Source organism: Coffea arabica, chromosome 8e (genome assembly GCF_036785885.1).
Source record: "Coffea arabica cultivar ET-39 chromosome 8e, Coffea Arabica ET-39 HiFi, whole genome shotgun sequence".
NCBI lineage: Eukaryota > Viridiplantae > Streptophyta > Magnoliopsida > Gentianales > Rubiaceae > Coffea > Coffea arabica.
Window position 1 is genome coordinate 5,537,520 of NC_092324.1, and position 21,103 is coordinate 5,558,622.

General features: G+C 36.8%; 2 protein-coding genes across 6 annotated transcripts; one reads left to right on the forward strand and one right to left on the reverse strand.

Moving 5' to 3' along the window:
- Window positions 1–348: 348 nt before the first annotated feature.
- LOC113707301 (protein Brevis radix-like 1) lies at window positions 349–8,539 on the forward strand. Of its 4 annotated transcripts, none has more exons than XM_072062182.1 (6): window positions 349–1,160; window positions 2,373–2,576; window positions 5,154–5,551; window positions 6,120–6,249; window positions 7,069–7,448; window positions 7,962–8,539. In XM_072062182.1, exons 2-6 carry the CDS (start codon window positions 2,469–2,471, stop codon window positions 8,038–8,040), a joined length of 1,095 nt encoding a protein of 364 aa, XP_071918283.1. In that variant the 5' UTR covers window positions 349–1,160; window positions 2,373–2,468; the 3' UTR covers window positions 8,041–8,539. The 4 variants fall into 4 exon arrangements, with proteins under 4 accessions (XP_071918283.1, XP_071918282.1, XP_071918281.1 ...); XM_072062181.1 differs by having other exon boundaries at window positions 349–719; XM_072062180.1 differs by lacking the exons at window positions 349–1,160; window positions 2,373–2,576 and adding an exon at window positions 4,245–4,900.
- A 1,704-nt stretch (window positions 8,540–10,243) lies between these two features.
- LOC140012988 (cyclin-dependent kinase F-4-like) lies at window positions 10,244–17,501 on the reverse strand. Of its 2 annotated transcripts, XM_072061820.1 has the most exons (19): window positions 17,234–17,501; window positions 15,997–16,254; window positions 15,856–15,907; window positions 15,160–15,750; window positions 15,006–15,084; window positions 14,754–14,822; window positions 14,585–14,674; window positions 14,356–14,494; window positions 14,130–14,232; window positions 13,991–14,043; window positions 13,843–13,909; window positions 13,288–13,396; window positions 12,869–12,934; window positions 12,624–12,692; window positions 12,479–12,542; window positions 12,278–12,394; window positions 11,559–11,596; window positions 11,359–11,431; window positions 10,244–10,733 (listed from the first exon to the last, which is right to left on the reverse strand). In XM_072061820.1, the coding sequence occupies exons 4-19, from the start codon at window positions 15,165–15,167 to the stop codon at window positions 10,525–10,527; spliced, it is 1,353 nt and encodes a 450-aa protein (XP_071917921.1). In that variant the 5' UTR covers window positions 15,168–15,750; window positions 15,856–15,907; window positions 15,997–16,254; window positions 17,234–17,501; the 3' UTR covers window positions 10,244–10,524. The 2 variants fall into 2 exon arrangements, with proteins under 2 accessions (XP_071917921.1, XP_071917920.1); XM_072061819.1 differs by having other exon boundaries at window positions 12,278–12,542.
- Between the last annotated feature and the right edge of the window lie 3,602 nt (window positions 17,502–21,103).

Sequence of the window (21,103 nt, forward strand, 5' to 3'; positions counted from 1 at the left end):
ATTTTGACAAGAGTAAATGTGAAAATCACCCATGACAGTTCAAAGACCAATGCCTTCATGCCACGTGTCAATCCATCACATCCACATCAGCCCCATGCTCATATATGGGACATCACCTAGACAGGTGGGCCCGTACTGTCTACACACTTCAAGACCGTCTGTAACGTCGGCCCCACATCACAAACATTGTACGAAACAAAGTCCAACTCTTGATCCACAACGTACAACCCCTGTCGTCCAACCCCCAAACCTCCGTTAACTATAACGGCGACACTTGACGGCGTCACGTCCCTCTATAAATACCCTCCTCGCTCTCTCCCGTTATTCTCTTTCTTTGTCTCCATTCCTCTTTTGTTCCCATTTATACATTTGAAAAAAAAAAAAAAAAAAATCCTGCACAGTAGTTTATATAACGTAAAACCTGGAGCCAAGAGAGAATCCAAACTTTCCATTTTCAAGCCAAGTTTTCCGCCAGAGACTCGCCGGCGACCTGTCACCGACGATCCTCCGCATCATTTCCAAAAGATTTTGTTTTAGCTCCCGAGATTACGTCGAGAAGCAGCAAGCTAAATGCATAGCATATATTCATCCGTCTTCATTCATTTGATTTGATCTCATCGTTCAAATATCGGAACCATCTCTTTTTCCCTCTCATCCCTCAAGTTTCAACGCCCAAGTATTCACAGAGTCTCCTCGGATAGATAGTTGTTTTAAGCTCGGTAAGTCTTCGAAGAAACACATAGCATGAGTTGCTTCATTCCTTCATGCATGCCATGCCATGAAGTTTTGTTTTCTTTTTTTTTTTTTATAATTTTTAAAACTTTTTTTTTTTTAAAGTTGGATTTTGAAATGAGCATTCACGGAAACGAACTTTTAGTTTTGTTTCTCCTTCATTCAATGAATGCTGATTTCAGTTGTTGGGTGAATATTCTGTTCACCATGTTGGTTGGGGTTCACAATACCCCAACCAACATGGTGAACAGAAGAGTGGTGGGTGAAGAGGAGTAAAAGGGGGTAGAAATCAAGGAGCAGCGAAGCAACAGCAGAGGAAGAAGGGGGGAGGGGAAAGGAAAGAAAGTAGCAGTACAAGCGTGGTCTGAAGGGATGGCATAGGAGAGTCGCTTTCAAGACGAGAAGAGTAGCCTAGGAGAAGGGTAGCAGTACGTTTCTTCTTTTTCATTCTTTTGTCTCTGTGTCCACTGACTCACCGCTTTCAAAGCTCGACACACTCAGCATTCATTCATTATCACCATCATTTTTAATCCAACAACCATATTCATTTACAAGATCCCACAGAAACAGTACCACTACTACTGGTATTAATCCACTAACACCACCACCTTATTTAAAGATATTTACCCATTTTTGTTTATTTGAGTAGTGTGTGACTGTGTGTGGATTTGAGGAGATGGGATCTTTTTTTTTTCTGAAAGAAGTTAGCTTTTTTGAGTTTATTGAGGAATGATGTGAAATGAATGTAGGATAAAAGAAAAAGGGGGTGATTATTACGGCTGCTGCTGCTGTTTCTTCTTGTTGTTGTTGTTGTTGCTAAATATAATGATGATGGATCATGATCATGGATGATGATGATGAAATATGAATGAATGAATAAATCTGTCAGAAAATTCGGCTGTTAGGAAAGTGTGAAGGGCGAACAAGAATCCCAAAAAATCTCTCTGGCTGCTATATCTTCCCTGTACAATTTCTTTTGTTTTGTCACCTTCTTTATTCCGTCTGGGGTTAGTCTGTACATTAAAGCACATACATAGCTGACCTGACCACTTTCCTATATTTGCATTCAATTATTGCTCTCTCCATAATTAAAACCACCCCACTACGTAGTATTTATCACCCTTCTCTAATCCCGAGCCCTTCTCTTCATCAGTGTAATTTTTCTTCTTTTTTTTTCCTTTCCCTATCAAAGATTTTGAAAAAAAAATGCAACTTTTATCGTTTTTTGGGGAAAAAAAAAAGATACTGCTTGTTTTTTTTCGTCCAAACATGTATATATGTTCATTTTACTGTATTTGTTCTTGGACTTCTCTCGTTACGTAGTTGGGTTAACGGCTACAAATTTTCTCGTTTTAGTTTTTTTGCCTGTCGAAGATAATTATTGAAACCCTAATTTTATCTTTTTTGGACAAAAGGGTACTCGTGTTTTTTTGTCTAAATATGTTTTTCTTCTTACCTTGTTGGACTTACTATATAGTCATTTTCCACAATGGCTGCAATATTTCTTTCTTTTTTTCTTCTTCTTTTCCTATCAAAGATTTTGAAATCCAAATTTGATCTTTATTTGGACAAGAGGGTACTTGTGTTGTTTTCATTGAGGGATTGATATGTTTTTGTTGATTTTTTTTTTTTTTTTGCAGATAAAAGAAAACACAAAACACAAAAAAAAAAAAAAAGGGTACAAGAAAAAGGACAGAATTTTGGAATAAGAGGAGGAGGAGAAGAAGGAAGAAAAGATGTTGACGTGTATTACGTGCTCCAAGCAAAGGACGGAAGATGGGGGAGAGGAAAGCGCGCGTGGGACTCCCAGTACAAAAGAAGCCGTCAAAAGCCTGACGGCGCAGGTTCTAATCCTACACCCCCTATTACTCTATTAAGTTTAGTATGCTCCTAGTTTATTTAGGTATAGACTGGACTATAGAATAGACTAGCATTCACGTTATTGGCTAAATTGTTCTTTATTTCTTTTTGGCCAGTTTCTTTTTCTCTTTACTTCTTCTTTGTGAAAACAGACAAAGATTAGTATCTAAGACAATGCTTTTGCCAATACATCTCTTAATTGGGGTCCACTTTTTCCCCCTTGTCTTTTAGTAGGGTCCACTTACCAACCATTGGTTTGTGTGTTCCAAAGGCTTTGGCATGGGTATCTGTATCCCTCTTTTTTTTTTTTTTTTCTTTTCCTACCTGGGTTGGTTTTGGTTTTGTACTGGAAATATTTGTTTATATGGATTGTTTATTTTTGTGGGTTTTCTTGATTCTGCAAAAGGGGGAGTGAGAACTGAGAAAAATGGGTTTATGAAGAAGATTCCCCTGCTGGAGAAAGAAATATGCTTTTGGTTTTGGTCCATATGGGATGGGAGGACCAAAAATGTGTTAGTTCACAGCTAATGAAGCTTTAAAGCTTTATAAGTGGGGCATATGGGTTGGGATTGGCCAATGACTATGACTTAATTTGATGGAGACATGGTTCACCTTGGATCATGTGTCCGATTTAATCTTGGTCCCATTCTCTTCCATCGTTGATTTTCTTTTTCTTTTTAACCTTTTTGTGGAAAGACTTTGAATGATCAAACAGTGTGCTTTGATTTTCTAATGACAGGATCATCATAGGAAATCTCAAGCTTATTGACCAGATTTAAATGGAATGTTTGAATTTAAAAGATGACTAAAGGTCTTGAGTTCAAATGAAAGCTCATATTAAAGACAGATCTTCATCTGATACTCTTTTTGTTGCTTTCATGAGTAAATCTTCATCTTACTGATTGGAGGAATTTCCAGCTTTGGATCCTCTGTTCTTTGTCGGGCTTATTTGATACGATTGAATCTTCACTGTCAGAAGATCCAATGTCGGAATTACCAATATGGCTAGATAGTTTCTTGTTAAATCTTTGGTTGCATATGTGTTTTGCTTTTGTCTTAGCAACAGAGCTTTCTCTAGCCACTTCTGCATAGAAACCATCATACTTATACGTGAATTTAACTTGATAAATGGTAGTACTGAGAAAAGAGTGATGCAAGAACTGCTTGCTGCTTTTCCTATTCTACCACTTATAACTAATTTTTGTGGAACTGGGATTTTCACACCAGCAGGTCTGCTCTTCTCAGTTCTATTTTGTAGGGCCACCTGAGAGTTTTTTTCAGGAAAGGTCCCAACCAAGCAAAAGACTTTCACTCTGAGACTGGCATTCAGCCCCTCTAATTTATCGAGTAGTCTGTTTATGATTGAGAATCAAAGATAGCATTGGGATTGGTAACTGATAGCTCACCAGGTCTGCGAAAGCAAAGCATGACCCGTCTGATGATCATATCTTTAAAACATGAAAGCCATCTCAGGTATTTGTGGGATTTTGGGGGGGAGGGGCCAACTCAAATTTCACTGAAGCTCAGAACTAGAAGAGCTCCTTTTCTCTATTTTTGACAACTTAAAATGAATGATGCTCTTTTTTCTTTGTTTTTTTTGGGGCTGGGGTGGGGGGGGGGGGGGATCGGGAGGGGTAGTTTAACGTGGTATGTCAATCTTTAACGTGGTATATTCCTATGATGTGTTTTGGGTCAATTCATCCTTATAAAATGCGACTATGCAACGCCATAAGAACAGGGTCACTATCTCCAAGTGGGGATATTGACAAAAGACAACACGCATGTTTGATAAAGACTCGTCCAAGTTTCTATGACTTGACCCACCATTGAAATCCTGTCTACCCACAGTTTTGCAGATGGTACTCAAATGTCAAGTGCCACGAGGCCAGTTGGGTTGTGAGGAAATTAAATGCTAAATGTGACTCTACCTTGCACCATCTGCCTGTATACAGCTCCTGCTGGTCAATTCAGTTTATTTATGTACAGAAGAAGATGTGGCAAAACCATGTTAAATTGTTTGTGATGTACTTCTTCACTGATTTCATAACAGTTGGTTAAATCATTGCCAGTTTGCAGTGGGATAGAAAGAATGGGTGTATCATGTATTTTACCGAAGTACATGATTGCACTTGCTTCACTAATTCATGTTATTCACATTTCTGTTGTTTAAAACATGAATTTACCATCCAAGCTTGAAAAATTGTGGATGGTTCTGCAATTTTTATTACTGATGTCGGTGCAGAAGACTGCCTGTGTGAGTTCTATTATTCGTCGTGTAACTTCTGCAACCAAAAATAAAGAATCAACAGTAAGTAAAATAAAAACTATTTGACGAGTGATAATTCCTCAATAATTACTTTGAAACAAGACAAATAGTTGTGTATACAACTCCCATGTCCATCTAGTTTATTAGTACAATTTTCATGGAAGGTGGTTTAGCTTAATACATGTCAATATCACATGTTTATGACTGATCTTCTTTCCTTTGTTGGTTAATAAATAAAGTTGCTTTTTCTGGTTTTGTGTAATTATCACTGATTGTTATCATCATGTGTGTGCAGATTAAGGATATTGCTTTGAAAGTATCGGGTAGTAAGCAAGGCAAGCCGAGCATAAGCCCAGGTGGTTTCAGAAAAGGCCGACCATATCCAGATTTCGACACAATTTCAGAGGGAGTACCCTACCCTTTTATGCAGCCAGGAAGCTCAAATTCCACTCCAGCTTGGGATTTTACAAGAACTGGCCCTCAATCTGCTAGCCGACATGACTCAAGATTCACTGGGGCATTTGGTGGTGACAGGACTCCTGGCGGACAAGAGTCTATCTCACAGTCTGGTGATGTGGTGCTGGAAGATGAGGATGAACCAAAAGAATGGATGGCACAGGTGGAACCTGGAGTTCAAATTACTTTTGTTTCACTCCCGAATGGTGGAAATGATCTAAAGAGAATACGCTTTAGGTAATTCAAAGATACTTTCTGTTTCTTTACGTCAATTGCTTTAATATTTCACCTCCTGTGTGAATATCTTAAATGCAATGCCCAATTCATTCTTGCATTTCCAAAATATCTTTCACAAATTGGGGCTGGAAAACATGGATTGCTACCAAAACATCATTGTAATGAATCTTTCAAGGTGTTGTCACCGTCCCTTTGAACAAGTCTGGTCCTTTCTTGACGCTTGACTTGAATTCGCCGAACTCCCTGTGTGGTGTGGACCTCATGTAATGAAGTCCCATCTTTAAGGTCCAACCTGGAGACAGTCATTACATTGATATGTAAAGTAGACCACCAATATTTGAGCCATTCCTATTTCACATGCATACATTATTTTTGGTCCTTGGGAAAGGCTGGTCTAACTAATCATGCTGCATGAATGAGTCCATGTCACGTGGTTTCTAGCATGATATGAGAAAACCTGGCCCTATAGGATGCCAGATGGTTCTCAAATTTCAATCCTTCGCACCTTACTTCAAATTGACGTTAGTGATAGATCATGCTCATCTTATTGCGACATTTTGATTTGAAGTCGTGAGATGTTCAACAAATGGCAAGCACAAAGGTGGTGGGGTGAAAATTATGATCGGATCATGGAGCTGTATAATGTCCAAAGATTCAACCGGCAAGCTCTTAACACACCCTCAAGATCAGAAGATGGGGTAATTCACCTTCTTTTACATCTCTTAAATTGCCAACTTTCATACTTGTCATTTTCATTTCAAACATGTTTGTATCTGTTAACTGATGTTTGGCCTGGCAAGAACGATATATTAGCTCCGTCAGGACTGAAATGTCGGCAACTATCGTGAAATCCTGATATAGTAGTAGTGCCCACAATAAAAAAAAAAACCTTTTGTTTTCATTCAAGCTGCACCATTTCTGTGCTTGTCTGTGTATTTACACCTTTAAGCTGAACAGCTTAGAAGAACTCTGGTTTTTCTCTTGGAGTATCAATTTATTCTTGACAATATCAATTAATGGACCATTTGACTGGGCAAACGAATCTGTTGAAAGACAAAACTTAGGTTTAAGTTACACCAGTTGTGCAGAACTTAGTTTCTCTCGCTGGCTTTTTGTCTCTGAAAGGTACATTATAAATTAAGTGCCTTTTTTTAACTTGTCCAACTTTTACGCAACTTTTTGACTGTCCTCTACATGGTTGAGCCATTCTTTTGTATAAACTACTTGGATGGATCCATTAGTGGGCTATATTGTCAGTTTCTGGAACTTAAGAATGAATGTTCTGAACAACAATATGAACAAAAAGTGTATTAATCTTTTAAGTTTTGCATTTTTGGGAATGCTTGTACCTATGGAACACGGTGTCTTCATTAGACACGAGCAAATGCACTAATTTACTCGTAAATAGTAAATACCAGTTTAAGTTGCACATGACAACTGAAAACTCAGATCCTCTTGCATAACAATCCCATGCCAAATATCTCAAAAGTGATGGAAGCTTCTCTCTTCTGATGCAGAGGGATTCTTCTTACTCGAGGCTTGGATCGGCTAGGGAAAGCCCAATGATGACTCCATCTGTTAACAAAGAATGGACCCCAAGAAGTTACTATAGACCTCCTGGAAACAAGGGTTATTTCCCCTCTGATCCTTCAGACCAAGGCAGCAGCCAACATTATATGGCTGGATCAAGTGCTTATGCACCAGGTGGCCCAAGGGGTGAGATGTCATCAATGGATCCATCTAGAACAACAACCTCCTCCAGGGACGAGGCTTCAGCCTCAATAAGCAATGCCAGTGACATCGAGTCTGAGTGGGTGGAACAAGATGAACCAGGGGTATATATTACTATCAGACAATTGGCAGATGGAACCAGGGAGCTAAGGCGTGTAAGATTCAGGTAATCAAATCATCTGACAATCTGCCTACAAATGGCTAGAAATTTTGAGTAAATGCTAGAGAAAAACCAAGACTAGTTTAACAAAAAAAGATTCTTGTCAGCAGCTTATCAGGAGATAATACTGTATAGTGGTTGACTTCTTCTAAAATATCGGCCTCCTCTTGACTGAATTAGGTAGGTTGGTACTTGAAATGAGTTCAAGCTAGGATTTATGTACAGCACCCCAACTTCAGGTTATTCGTGTTTGCTTTTGTTCCTTTTTTCCATTTGTTGTTGCCTGGATCTTCAGGTCTGAACAATTTGACAAAATGTCCCTTGATAGCAATTTTTTCTGTGCTCTCTCTTTGCCAAATGGATTTGAATAACTGCAGTGTCAAGATCAATAGATGATGCGTTAATTATTTCTGTAGGAAGATAGTTTTTTGGTCACTAGTTGAGAATTGCTTGATCATTAATGCTAAAGGTTAATATGTTTATAAATCGTCTCTCATTTCCTTGTTCAATTTTCTACAGCCGTGAGAAGTTCGGGGAAGTACATGCAAAGCTCTGGTGGGAATCCAACAGGGATAGAATACAAACTCAATACCTCTAAAGGAAGTAGGCTTCTGGATGGAGTTTACTGGGGAAAGCGAGTACTAACTAAGTTGCCTGAAATTTGAAAAGAAAACGTTCCAATGTTTTAGGCCAAAAAGCATCTGGAAATACCACCCCACCTGCCAGCCAAACAAACTACAGTCAAGATAGAATGATCAAAGAGGCTCAGTCCTGGTAATGGGACAATCAGACTCTTCTCAGAATGTAGTATTGCTTACTTGAAATGGCTCCACCCCATGGACAATGCTGTAAGCTAGCTTGGCATGCCATTTTTGTTACTATTTAGTTATCAGTGCCTACACCCTGATCTCAAATTCTTTTGAGCCTCGTCTTCCCTTAAATTTTTTTCCTTTTAACAGCTCTGTTGTGGGGATTATTTGGCTCTTGACAAAATTCCATGGTTTTGCTCTGTATGTCAGCTTTCTAGCTTGACAAGAGAAGTTGAATCAAAAGCATGTAATGCTAGAACATGCATGCTGTTCATAGTTCTTGTTTCATTCTTGATTAATTTCTGACATGAAAAATCCATCAAGTTCTGTGTTTGATGCCCATTTGTTTGCATATTTTTCAAGTATAGCATGCCAGGATTAAATTCCAGGATTCAACAAGATCGTGGGAAACCTCAGGAACTCTTGGAGCTAATTGTTGTCACAAAGCTATATCACATTATCCAAAACCCCAGATGCCACTCTGCTTCCCATTCTACAAAAATTAAACTATTCACCTAACATATGATATTAACAAGTCATTTTACCAAACAAAAGTCACAAGCATCTTGGGTTTGTGGGCTCAATTGCATTTTATTACTAAATTGAGCTGACAATTACGAAAATTTTCAAGTGACTCTTCAACCAACAACTCAACAATACTTTTTCACAAGTGTTAACTTGGAATTTGGTTGAATGCTTATCTTTCTTTATATAGGCATAGCACCATTCTAAGTTGATCTGCCATAAATGCTGTGGAGATTTAACTAAAGCCTTCTCAATCCTAAAGCTCAGATGGCAACATGTTTCAGTGCTGCTTCAAGATCCTGACTTCCAAATCTTTACATCTTTTTCTTCAAAGCTCATTACTAGCAGGTTTTTTTTTTGAAATTGAGGTGGTTTTGATAGCTCTTGGTCCAAAAGTATCTGTCTATATGAACTTAATGAAAAATGTTCCAAGACAAAGACAATGCAACATGACTGTTACGACTTTAGAACGATAACAACAGAGCATCCATCCAGAAGAGCTGAATAACATAGGGGTGTTTTTAGGAATTATTAATATCATGCCCAAAAAAAGCGCACACACATTTAAATTTCACGTCAAGGCTAGTGGACCATCTCTCATTGGCAAATTAAGAAAAGTTCAAGATCGCATCAAGTTTCTCAGCACTGATTTCAATATGAAGAACTATAAGACTGTCAATTCTGATATAACGTAGTACAGGAGGGGAATGCTGTGGCCTCTGCATTCAAATCGATCGATCTTTGGAACATCAAACACGAACTGTTTTAACATTCTGTTTAAGTTAAACTATGTGGTTTTGAGCAAAGGACAACAAATTTGGAGTCTATGCAAATCATGGCAATGACTGATTTTCAAATGTTCAAAAATGGAAACTTTGATTTGGCGTATTGTCAACTTGTTATTCTGCATCTGGCGAAATTCCTCTAGGTTCTCGAAGTTGTTTACCGTTACCTTGTTCAAGAAGTTTGAGATTGATCTCGTGCAATATTAGCATCAGATCATTGTGTCAGCCGTCAGGGACACGTCTGCAATGGGTTTTAGATTCAAGAATCAGACGAGGCATGCTGAGATCAAGCCTTTATTTTTCAGCTTTTTGCCCCTGCACACTTGGATACTAATCTAATTTGGGATGCTCTTTTGGGTCTTGGAAACGAAAGCAAATGCAGCATGATGGGTTCTGGCAATTTTGATGTGCCACGTTCAAGGGCTTGTCCTCTTTCCATGGATGTACAATAAAGCTCCGCAAGCAGATTAACGCAATTTCTGGAGGGCGGAAATTGGGAGTGAGTTCTCAGTGGGCAGAATTTCAACTCTCTCTCTCTTATTACCCTTTCACTTCCAGCCATAAATTGTTAACATAGAGCTGCATATGCTAAATGACATGCACATTCACAGAGAGAGAAGGAAAAGCGACAAGATTTGTTACTTAACAATAAGCTCACAATTGTACAATAAATAACCATCAATAAAGGAACAGTAATATATTTCTTTATTCCAAGGTTTTGACAGAATGCAACCAGCAGAGAATGAACACACTGTACCTCAGAGGACCAAACGGCAACAAGAACTAAACACAGGACGGCATTACAAAACCAATACTGCAGTCATAATAGTTTTGTACCATGTTCATCAAACGGACGGTTGACTCTTTATTTCAGCCCCCAAATAAGACAAGACTTAAAAAGTAAGCACACAACACCACATTATTCAGACTACTAAACACCAAAATCCATTTTTTCAGAAGTCTTCATCCTGCCACTTTCCTGGTGAAAGTTCTTCCGGGAAGCATCTCTTGAGATCGTCCAAGGAACAAATCAGATTGCCCGTGCCATCCTCCAGCCTTCATGGGTGGAGGCTGCTGTGACTTTAAAGACGGTTTTCCAGATCCAATGGTCATTTTTGAAAACTTCTCAGCTGTATCAGAAACTCCACGAGTCTTCCCCATAAAGGTGGAAGCTGCAAAATATGAAGTTTATAACCACTTAGATAATAGGGAATTGCATGTCCCTTTTATTACCACAAAAAAAAAAAACAGAGAATTGCATATTAAGGAGAGCCCATTTATTGCCCAAGGACAACATGAGAGACGACATCAATATACCCAAGCCAGATTGCCTTCACAAAAGGTTGACCATGTACCTATCTGACTACTGTATAGCATTTATACAAAAATATGCATAACCACCCCCCCCCCCAAACAAAACAAAAAAAAAGGGACAATCATTAGCAGACAATCAATTTCAGTAATGTTACTCAAGAAACGCATAACAGTTGTTCCAGTATAGAAGACATCCACAATAACCAAGCAAAAGTCACTCAAGGCCCAAAGCCATCCATCATTAACCCAAAGGCCAAAAAAACCCAATAGCACCCCGTTCGAAGCAAAATGGAACAGAGTAGTGCTGTGGTATCCAAGGCCATTAAAATCTTCAGAAAGAACAAAAATATCTACAGAACTTCCAACCGACTCCAGAATATTCAAATGCTTCTTAGGGATTGGGTTGCTTAGTAGTAATTGTACCAACAAATCTCCCAAGAGACCAGTCAAAAATACAAGCTATGCTATGAAAAGGGGGCTCACCTGGACCATTCTTAACAGGTGGTCGGTATCTTGGTGGTTGCTTCAAAGTGCTCTTAGAATATTTCTGCTCATCCTGAAGTGTGAAGCAAGGACATTATACAGGTGAGTAAACAATGTTCACTATCCCATCATTACTGTGAATGAACCCAAGCAAAGCACAGGAAAAGACAACAGCAGAAAAGGCCATTGAAAATGTGTACCTGAAACTGAAAATTCATCTCCAACTTCCTTTGTACACCTGGAAAAAATTAACTCAATTAGAAGATGTTCTACAAGACCTCTGATATGATCTGTCAGAGGTAAATATTGGCTATAATAAGCAAATCAATCTTGAAACCAACACCAAGGTTCAAGTTATGTATCACATCTGCAGCTCCCAATTTCAAGTAAATGTACATATTAGACAATATTCCAGGATCCGACCTCTGACCAGATTTCCGTTAAAGCTAAACATTGACATTAAAAACAGATAACTAGGCAGCTGCATAGACCAGACCAACATCCAGGTTTGAGTTACGTATCAAATCTGCAGATTTCAATTTCAAGGAATTAAATGGAAGAAGATCACCTTCTCACAGGACACCGCGTCTGAAACTACTAGTTTCATATGGTACAACATAAACAAATTACTAGTCAGAAGCAAAGGAAGACAACTTATTAATACACTAAACAGAAATTTCATATCAAATATTCTCACCAAAAACCAATCTTTGACATGCACAAGTTACATCAGAATCACATCTAGAGATATGTCAAAAATGCACTTCATTTTGACCTATCACCTCAAAATATAATCAAAAATTATCAAAATACAGTAAGCATCCAGCATCAGAATAATTTTCTTTGCAGTGGTGGCAGTTCTTCAAACAGGGCTTTAGAATATCATGAACTCCAATCACAAGTATAACTAAGATATTACCTGCATAGGAAGATGCATTCGACTTGATGGAGGAGAAGTTGTTTGCAGACTTCACATTTGGCAAACTGCCCGAATATCTCCTACCAGTCTTTTGCTCCACCGGCACCCTGGTTCCAGCTGCAAAATGAAGAAACACGAGGCATGTCACCCAGCGAAATCCACACCAAGAAAAAGGAAAGGTAATCTGAGAAGAAGACAATCCTGATGGAGGCGTTTTAGCAAGAGCAGCTTTAGTGCGTAAAGATGGAGGAACATAGAAACAACTCTGCAAAAACACAATAAAGTCAGTCACAGAAAAGTTTGCTGCAGATAAATTTCTCCTCTGAAAAAAGGAAGAGCTCATCACCTGAAAGAAAGGATGTTGAATTGCCTCTGAGGCAGTTGGCCTCTTACATGGATCCCATGAGCATAATGACTACAAATCCAAAGTAGTGCAAACAAATTAAAAAGTGGATTTGCAAAAATTCATTTTATTTCCATTTTATTTTCAAGTTCTAACCAATAAGACAATCTCAGCACATTAAGATCAAGTCAAAATTCACAAAACAAATGAGAGAGAGTAAACTCCTGTCACCATAAACTGCTACTTACTTGAATGAGGTCGATTGCATCCTCACTAGCGGAAGGCATCAAGGCGGACAGATGGACACCAGCAACCTGATACATCAAATTGACAAGTTAGTACTTAGTTTTGACTGTCAACTTCAAAACCACCAAAAAATATCAGCCAAGTGCAAATAATTCACCAAAGAGAACTGGAGAAAAAACTGTCCTCTACACTAAGCAAAAGTGCCACTGAGATTTTCTAAATGAATCTTTAGACTTCACTTGTACTAAAAATGAAAAAGTTGTGGGAGGGGCTCGAATCAATGGATTTTGCACAGTACTAAAATGGAACAAAAAACAAAGAGCAGAGGCACAGGCCTAGCATCTTGTCTTCCTAACGTGGCAATAGAAAATTTAAGGCCTATAGACAACCAAAAATAGATTGAGGATCAGAACCAAGATACCTGTGGAAACTGGTAGTTAATAACACTAGCTAGTTCAAGTCCTTCAGACCAGTCATTCTCCGTTGGAGTCCCTATAACACTGCATATTTTATATATTTCATCTGCCTCACTGCAAAAGTACAGCAGAAACAAATGTCAATAGTGACTTGCTACAGGCTTATTCCACTACAAACGACAGGTGAATGCATAAAATGTGTGATGGCGACGAAGAAAGTTAATTTTATAGACTTTCAACCCAAACCAACCAGATGATCCATGCAACTAATAAAAAACCACAATGACAAACTTAACAAAGATCCATAACTTTACATAGTTGCTGAGAACATTGTTAAGGAATGTGACAACAGACGTAACAGACAAGATATTTGAGCCAGTATGACACTAATATAGGAGTAGAAAAACAAAATGCAGAAGTCAGGGCTTTTTACATAAGAGTTGAGCCACATGCACAAAAAACTTTACTGTCTGGAAGGACAGAACCAGAGACAAAAAAACTTCAAGCTTCTTTTGTCAAAATTGCTTGAAGAAAACATATAAAAATAACAAATCGTATACCTTGACCCTGGAAACAGAGGACGAAGTGCAAATAATTCAGCCATTATTGCACCCATTGCCCACATATCTGCGCATAACACAAACAAAACTAAGCTGCAGTTCAGAGTACTATTAGAAAATCACAGGAAGGATTTAACATTGAACTCACCAACAGCAGAACCATATGTTGGTGATTGGAGCAGAACTTCAGGAGCACGATACCTGCATGCTGACACCTTAGTGACCAAATAAAAGGAAGAAGCATTCATATGCCTCCAAATGAAGGAGTAGAAAGGTGGAAGACATACCATCGAGTTGAAACATATTCAGTATAAGGTGGTCGAGAATTGATTTCACGAGCAAGACCAAAATCGGCAATTTTAATAATATCCTTTGAGACCAGCAAATTCTCTGGATAACAAGATATATCATTACATAAAAAACTAAATTTGGCATCAACTTTGCATACAAAAGTCAGTTAAGGATCAAGCAATTATCTTTTTCCCTAAGCGCATCAATGAATGAAACACTCACCTGGCTTAAGGTCGCGATGAAAGAACCCACGTTGATGCATGTATGCAAGACCTTGGAAAACTTGGAAGCACCAATTTTTTACTTCAGCTTCTGAGAATAGTTTTGGCCTGTCCTTCATAAGTTGGTAAAGATTGCATTCCTAGAAATTACAGAACATTACTCCAGTCATGCCTCTAACAATTAACACTGTAAGGATAAAAGCCCTTTCAAACCCAAAGCCACAGCATACCATGTACTCAAATACAAAGTACAGAATGTCATGTTCTCTAATCACTTCCTTGAGCTTCACAATGTTTGGATGGTTCATTTTCCTAAGAGACTGGGAGGACAAAAAATGTCACTTTCATGTACAGGCATAAAAGAAGAGGCAGAAGACAAAAGTGGCAAAACAACATCACCTTGACTTCTCTCAGATTAATGCACTCTTCCCATGAATAATATTTCTTCTTCATTTTTTTAATTGCAACCTGAGGACAGAAATAATTAGTCTATAGCAAATAAAAAAAATAGCAGTGACTGAAAACATTACTCTTGCAATTTTCTTCTCTCATCAGATTTCTTTCCTATTAGACTCCTACATCTTTCTGAGAAAACATAATACAACATTATCAACATACTCAACAAGATAGCCTAACCGCAGATATGCTTACCACTTCGCCAGTCTGTTTATTCAATGCTCGCCAAACACTTCCAAAAGTACCATTTCCAACTTCCTTGATTATCTTGTATCTGTCAGACGTTTGATCATATTAAGAAATAAACAACAAAAAAATGTGCCAAGAGTCATAAAGACCACACACTAACCTTTCCATTTCTGTGATCTCAACAGCAGGAAACACCCAGTTTATTCCAGAACAAAGAACAAGTAGTAGACTTAATACTAAGTAGATGACTGTAAAGGAACGCTATTAAATCGAGCTAAAATGTGGCTGACTCAGAGGGGTCCAAATGTTAATCTTCTCCGACTTTGAATGCAGAGGCAAAACCAGTATGATTATGGTGGACAGCCTCCACAGCCTTATTTATAAAATTTAACACATCAAAGGTTTCCAGACAGAGATGCAGCAAAATGAGCACGGAAACACGAGAGCCGCTGACCATCTTGTTACCAGTCCAAAAACTGATAACTGAACCATGAACAACTATCTCTGACAGATCTGATGCTTAGATCAGAACATGGTTGACTGAGACTTCAGTAGAAGGTATGACAACTACCTCAACCGTGCTATATAGGTGTATGCAAAACCTTTAGTAAACAACACACCACACTTAGTAGGTATCCATCAACTTAAAAGACAACACATAGTAAGAAAAACTAACTATGCACGAGCAGTGCAATAGATTATCTATGACTTTTTGATCATGTATAATTTGTATTGCTAGCAGACTTCAGTCCTGCAACAAGGAAAAGTGTAGCAAGAGTAAGGGTTAAGAGACTGGCAATACGGGGGGAAAAAACTAAATAGAAGAATAAGATGAATAGATGTAGTAAAAGAATACCTGAGAAGACAGTATCCAAAGGATCTCGAATGGACGATGTATCAACAAAGCACTAGCAAAAACCAACAAAGAACACATTAACTCTATGGCCACAGTTAAAATAACCAGCTATGTGAATTAGAGTAAAAAAGTCCAGCTCACATATAGAAGTGTTCTAAAGATCCAACAGCTATCTCAGAAAAAATTAGCATTTGGCCTCCTGTACTGATCATTCATGAGAAGCTGTTCACTAAGTGCAATTGACAAAAGAAACAAGAAGAAAGCCTCCAGCGATAAGAAACCGCCAATCAAGAACTTCCTGGAATGAGAAACTCCGAAATTTGTCACAAATTGACCAAAGGCATACTTGCTCCATGTCCTAAGTGAAATTAATCCCTTCAAATCGAAGCCGGATACAGCCTGCAACATAGCAACTAGTTAAAATTGAATATAGCAAAATCCAAATCCAATAACAAAGTCACCTAAATACATGTGTAACTTCTAACAACAAAGAAAGCTACTGAGATGAACTCGTATTCAGGCAATAACGCATAAGGAAAGATATTTAAACAAAACTGGCAAACAGGAACACTAGCAATGCAAACAGCGAAGCAGCAAAAGTTCTGCAGAGGCTTGGTACTGGACTAGCTCCACCTTCAACTAAACTCAACCAACTAGAAAGAGGGGGAAACCAACACTGTTCATTGCTGAGTTTATACTTCATCATTAAAACACCAAAATATTCAAATCAAAATGTTAATACCATTATCTGTAATGATTACCACTACCTATTTTCAAAAACATGATCATAAATTCAATCTTAAACATCAACGCATTAGAGATTCAAATCCGGAAGAAGCAAATTAGTTTCCTCTTGATAATTCATGGACAACATAACTCCGCCAGTCCTTACCCCAATACAATTCAATACTTTCACTCTATACATAACCCCTTAACCCTTTTATTTAATTTAAACCCATCAAGATATGCACATAGATATGGAACTTCTTATGACTTACCAGGCAATCACTCTCAAAAATCACAGAAAATACTCGAATAAAATTAGCATAAGCCAATAAGAAAAAACCCAGACCAGTAGATGTACAAATCCCCAAAAAAAACCCATATAACCACAACCTCACCCTTCTCTTTTTGGCATCGAATTAAGCATGATATCAAATTCAAACCACTAAAAAACCCCAAAAATAATAGAACCAATTTTAAAAAATCCCTGATAAAAACCCGACCGGAGATCTCAAATCTCAATACAAATCAATTTAATTACCAAATCTGAATCGAACCCATTTCAGATCTAATCGTATAATCCCTAAATTCAAAACATAAAACATCAAAAAGTTAAAATAAATAAAAAGAAACATAGCAGAAGGAATTTTAGTACCTGAGGGGAAAACGGCATAACCTAAAGAGGAAGCCACGGAAGAAAGCAAAGGGTAGAAAGCCCACAGAGAAATAGTCCCACCAAAAAACCACACCCCCTCCAAAGCGTGAGATGTAAAACTGCGTGAGTGCGTTTCTCTTTCGATTAGGTATAAATATATATATATATTTTTTTTTCCTCTGAGTTTTCTTTTTTTTTTTCTTGTAGCAAAAGCCAATTAGCCAACGCCCCCCACCGTCCTTTCTTTTCTTCTTCTTAGTATAAATATGCAGTACTCGCCCTGGTACTTATCCTTTTATACCGGAAATATAAATACTAATTTTATATACTGTTATATGTGATCATAATGGGGGGGGATGATGATGATGATGATGAGGAGGAGTATAATTATGCATGAAGTAGATAGGCATGGAATGATATAATGAGGAAGGAATGGAGGAGGGGCAATGGGTGGAAAAAAGGGGGATTAGGTTTTTTTGTGAGAGAAGGCTTGCCTTTGTGGGCAAGCAAGGAAAGCACCCTTTTGTGACAAACAAACAAGAAAACTGAAAGTTAAAAAAAATGAAAAAGGGTAAATTTTCTTGGTAGAATAGTTTTTTTATTGTTTATGATATTTTCTTTTTGACTAAATATAGAGTGCATTTGTAGTGGGAAAAAAAAAAGAGTTCATTGGGTTAAACTTTCCGAGTTAATTTAGTGTAGTTTGCTAATTCGAGACCATATAACTATTTGGATTGACCCAGGATTAGGGGAGGGGAGGGCTTTTAGAGTTTTTTCTGCAAGATTTGAATCATGGATTTGGTGGTTAGGGGTGGGAAGGGTATTGGGAGAGGTGTGGGAGGCATAAGAAAACTACAAAAAAAAAAAGAGTCTATATAATTAGCAAAAATGGATTTTATATGAATAAGTTGCAATTTGATTTAGGTTGTTAATTGGCTTTCTAAATGATTAGCTTCCTTCCCACTTCTTGATATAGTGTCAATCTAGGTTAGGAAATAGTGGTATTTTTAAATTAAATGGAAATGAAAAAGTTCAAGGTTTCGTTTAGATGGAGGGATTTGATAAATAATTTGAAATTCTTTCAAATTGCTCTAGTTATTTGGATTATTTAAAGGGCCTTTGAATTTATTCACCAATTATCAAAATGCATTTTAAAAACTACAATAATATGTGATGTACAAATTCAAAAGCTTCTTAAATAATATAAATAATTAGAAGGATTTTAGAATATTTCAAATCCTTCATCAAATCCCTCAATTCAAACGAATCATAATATTCTTTAATCAACAATTGAATCGACTATATATATTGCTCTTCAATCTGGACCACTAATTATTTTCCCAGTAATTTCATGCATGAGGCTAGAATTCAACTTGTAGTAGACTGTGTGTAGTATTTTGTATGGTAATTTTGCTTTCTACTTTGGCATCTTTTGAGTATCTCATACTGTGAAATAAGTTGCTAATAAATTAGTCTAAATATTAGCTGTATTTTTATTTTTTTTTTGTGGGATGCGGGGAGGGGAGGGGAGCGGCAGAATTATTAATAATGGGTACTAGAACACGTGGATTTTGGTGGATCCATGAAAAAAACGAGGAATGATGATCTGGATTCTGGAATGAGATTGTGTGGCTGCGTTATACGGTCGGCCTGGTTTGGGTGCCTTTGCTTTTGGCAATTGACATGACTTCCCCTCAAGTTTCTAATACTCTCACTTGGCTCCTATATGATAAAATTATTACATTAACCTTCCTTGATGCAACAAAGTATCTACAATACCCTTGACATGGTTAGTACTTCTTATGGCCTATTAGGGGTTGCGATAACTTATTGAAAAGTACTTTTTTAATAGAGTTTTTAATAAAAGTACTTATTAATCGCTTAAATACTTTTAAATACTCCCTCCGTCCCAAAATAAGGGACGTTTTTGGGGATTCTAACTTATTATGCATAGTTTAATCAATTTGAATGTGAGACATTTTTTTCCAATTGTGCCCTTTTGACCGATATCAAATCTTAATTGCTGTCTATGGTGACGTGAAAAGAATCTGTGGGTCCATGTAAAATGTAAGCTTTTTTTCATGCTGTTGCCAAGCACGTGCCTATTTATGGCCATCAAAATTTTTGGTGCTGTCCACGCACCTTTTTTTGGATGTCTATTTATTGCTTTTGTGGGTTCCATCATACTTGTTTTTTATTTTTATCAATGTCTCTTTTGAGGCTACAAATGGAATGTTAGAGAAAAAAATTGTAGTGTGACTCAAATTTTGTGACATGAAAAAAGGTGAACTATGACAATAACAATGGGATGGAGGGAGTATATTGTTTGAAGGCATAATTCAATTAGTACTTGTTGTATTGGATAATGTGTAATTTAAAAATTTTTAAAAGTGTTTATCTCTTTATTTTGTTCATAATATAGGATAACATGATTAAATTTAATATTTTATTTTTTAAATCACAAAAGCTACTCTAAAAGCACCAAAATTGAGCTTTTGCTAAAAGTGTTGTTAACACCAAAAATTCTACTTCTAATTTTATGGAATAATATTCACCAAATACTGTAAAAGTAATTTTAGCACCTAAAAGTACTCCTTCATGAAAAGCACCGCAACGCCAAACGGGGCCTTAGTATACTTGAGAATCATATGAAACAAGGAAAAAAAAGGACCACCTTTATTTAAGACAATGAAAGAGAGATAAGGTAGAAGTATTTATTGGGGATGGAGATGAGAACTTAACAATCTAATTTAGTTAAGGTCGAAATCAAACTAAAGTTTTAGTATAATTAGATATAAGATAAATCACTTATCCACTTGGTCTAATCTAGTAAAAAAAAAAATTTTTTTTACCATAGTTAGACATATGGCGTGCAATTTGTTTACTTCAATGACCTTGGAGATCATTGATTCTTGATGAAGATACTGTTGCTATTGGTACAAGTATTTAAGCAAAAAAATAAATAAAATACTGAAATAAGAATATATACTCTTTATATTTATACTACCAAGTTGTTTTTTGGCATTTCAATCATTTTATCAAGAGTGACACTTTAGAATAAGTATAAAAGTCACTTGTACATGTTAGCTTTGTCCTTAACAAGATGGTGCTTTAGAATATGTATAAAGTTAAATGATTTATTGGCGCTAGTTTTGTCCTTAAATTTTGTTATCATAATAATAAAGGAATAATATCAGAAACCTCCCTTGAGGTTTTCCTAATATCACTCAGCATCTTGAGATTTTAAAAATATTACTTACCTCTCTTAATAATTACAAAAAGACTGTATTAACTCTCAGTCTCTCACTTGATACATAATTTACATATTAAATAAATGAAGTTCAAAAAATTACAAAAAAGAAACAAATGTCACTTTTTTCCTTTTCCCTTTTTCCAACATCCTCTCTTACTCATTTTAAAATTTTTTTTCCTAAACGGCAACGTTTACTCTTTTTTTTAAATGACTATGCAATTTTTTATTTGTAAATAATAGTAAAATGAATTTTGTTTATCTTTTTCCTTTTTGTGATTGTAATAGAATGGGATATGATTTCTCTATTTATTTTGAGTTTATTTTTACACTGATTAGTACAACTTAGAGGCTTGGGCCACAAATTGAGAAGAAGTTAGAAAAAAATATAATATTCAAAAGATGTCGAGTTTAAGCATATAGAATTAAATTGATGCTAATGTATTTCTTTACAAATATCTTTTTTATTTTTCAAATTTATATTTTTATGGATTATAGTCTCATGATGTGGTAGTACTACTAGAAATTATTTTTTAGATAGTGATTTTTCTTGGAGTAAACAAAGTGGCTTGTGAATATATTTATTTAGCAAAATAAGCAAAATGGCAGTTTAGGGTTTT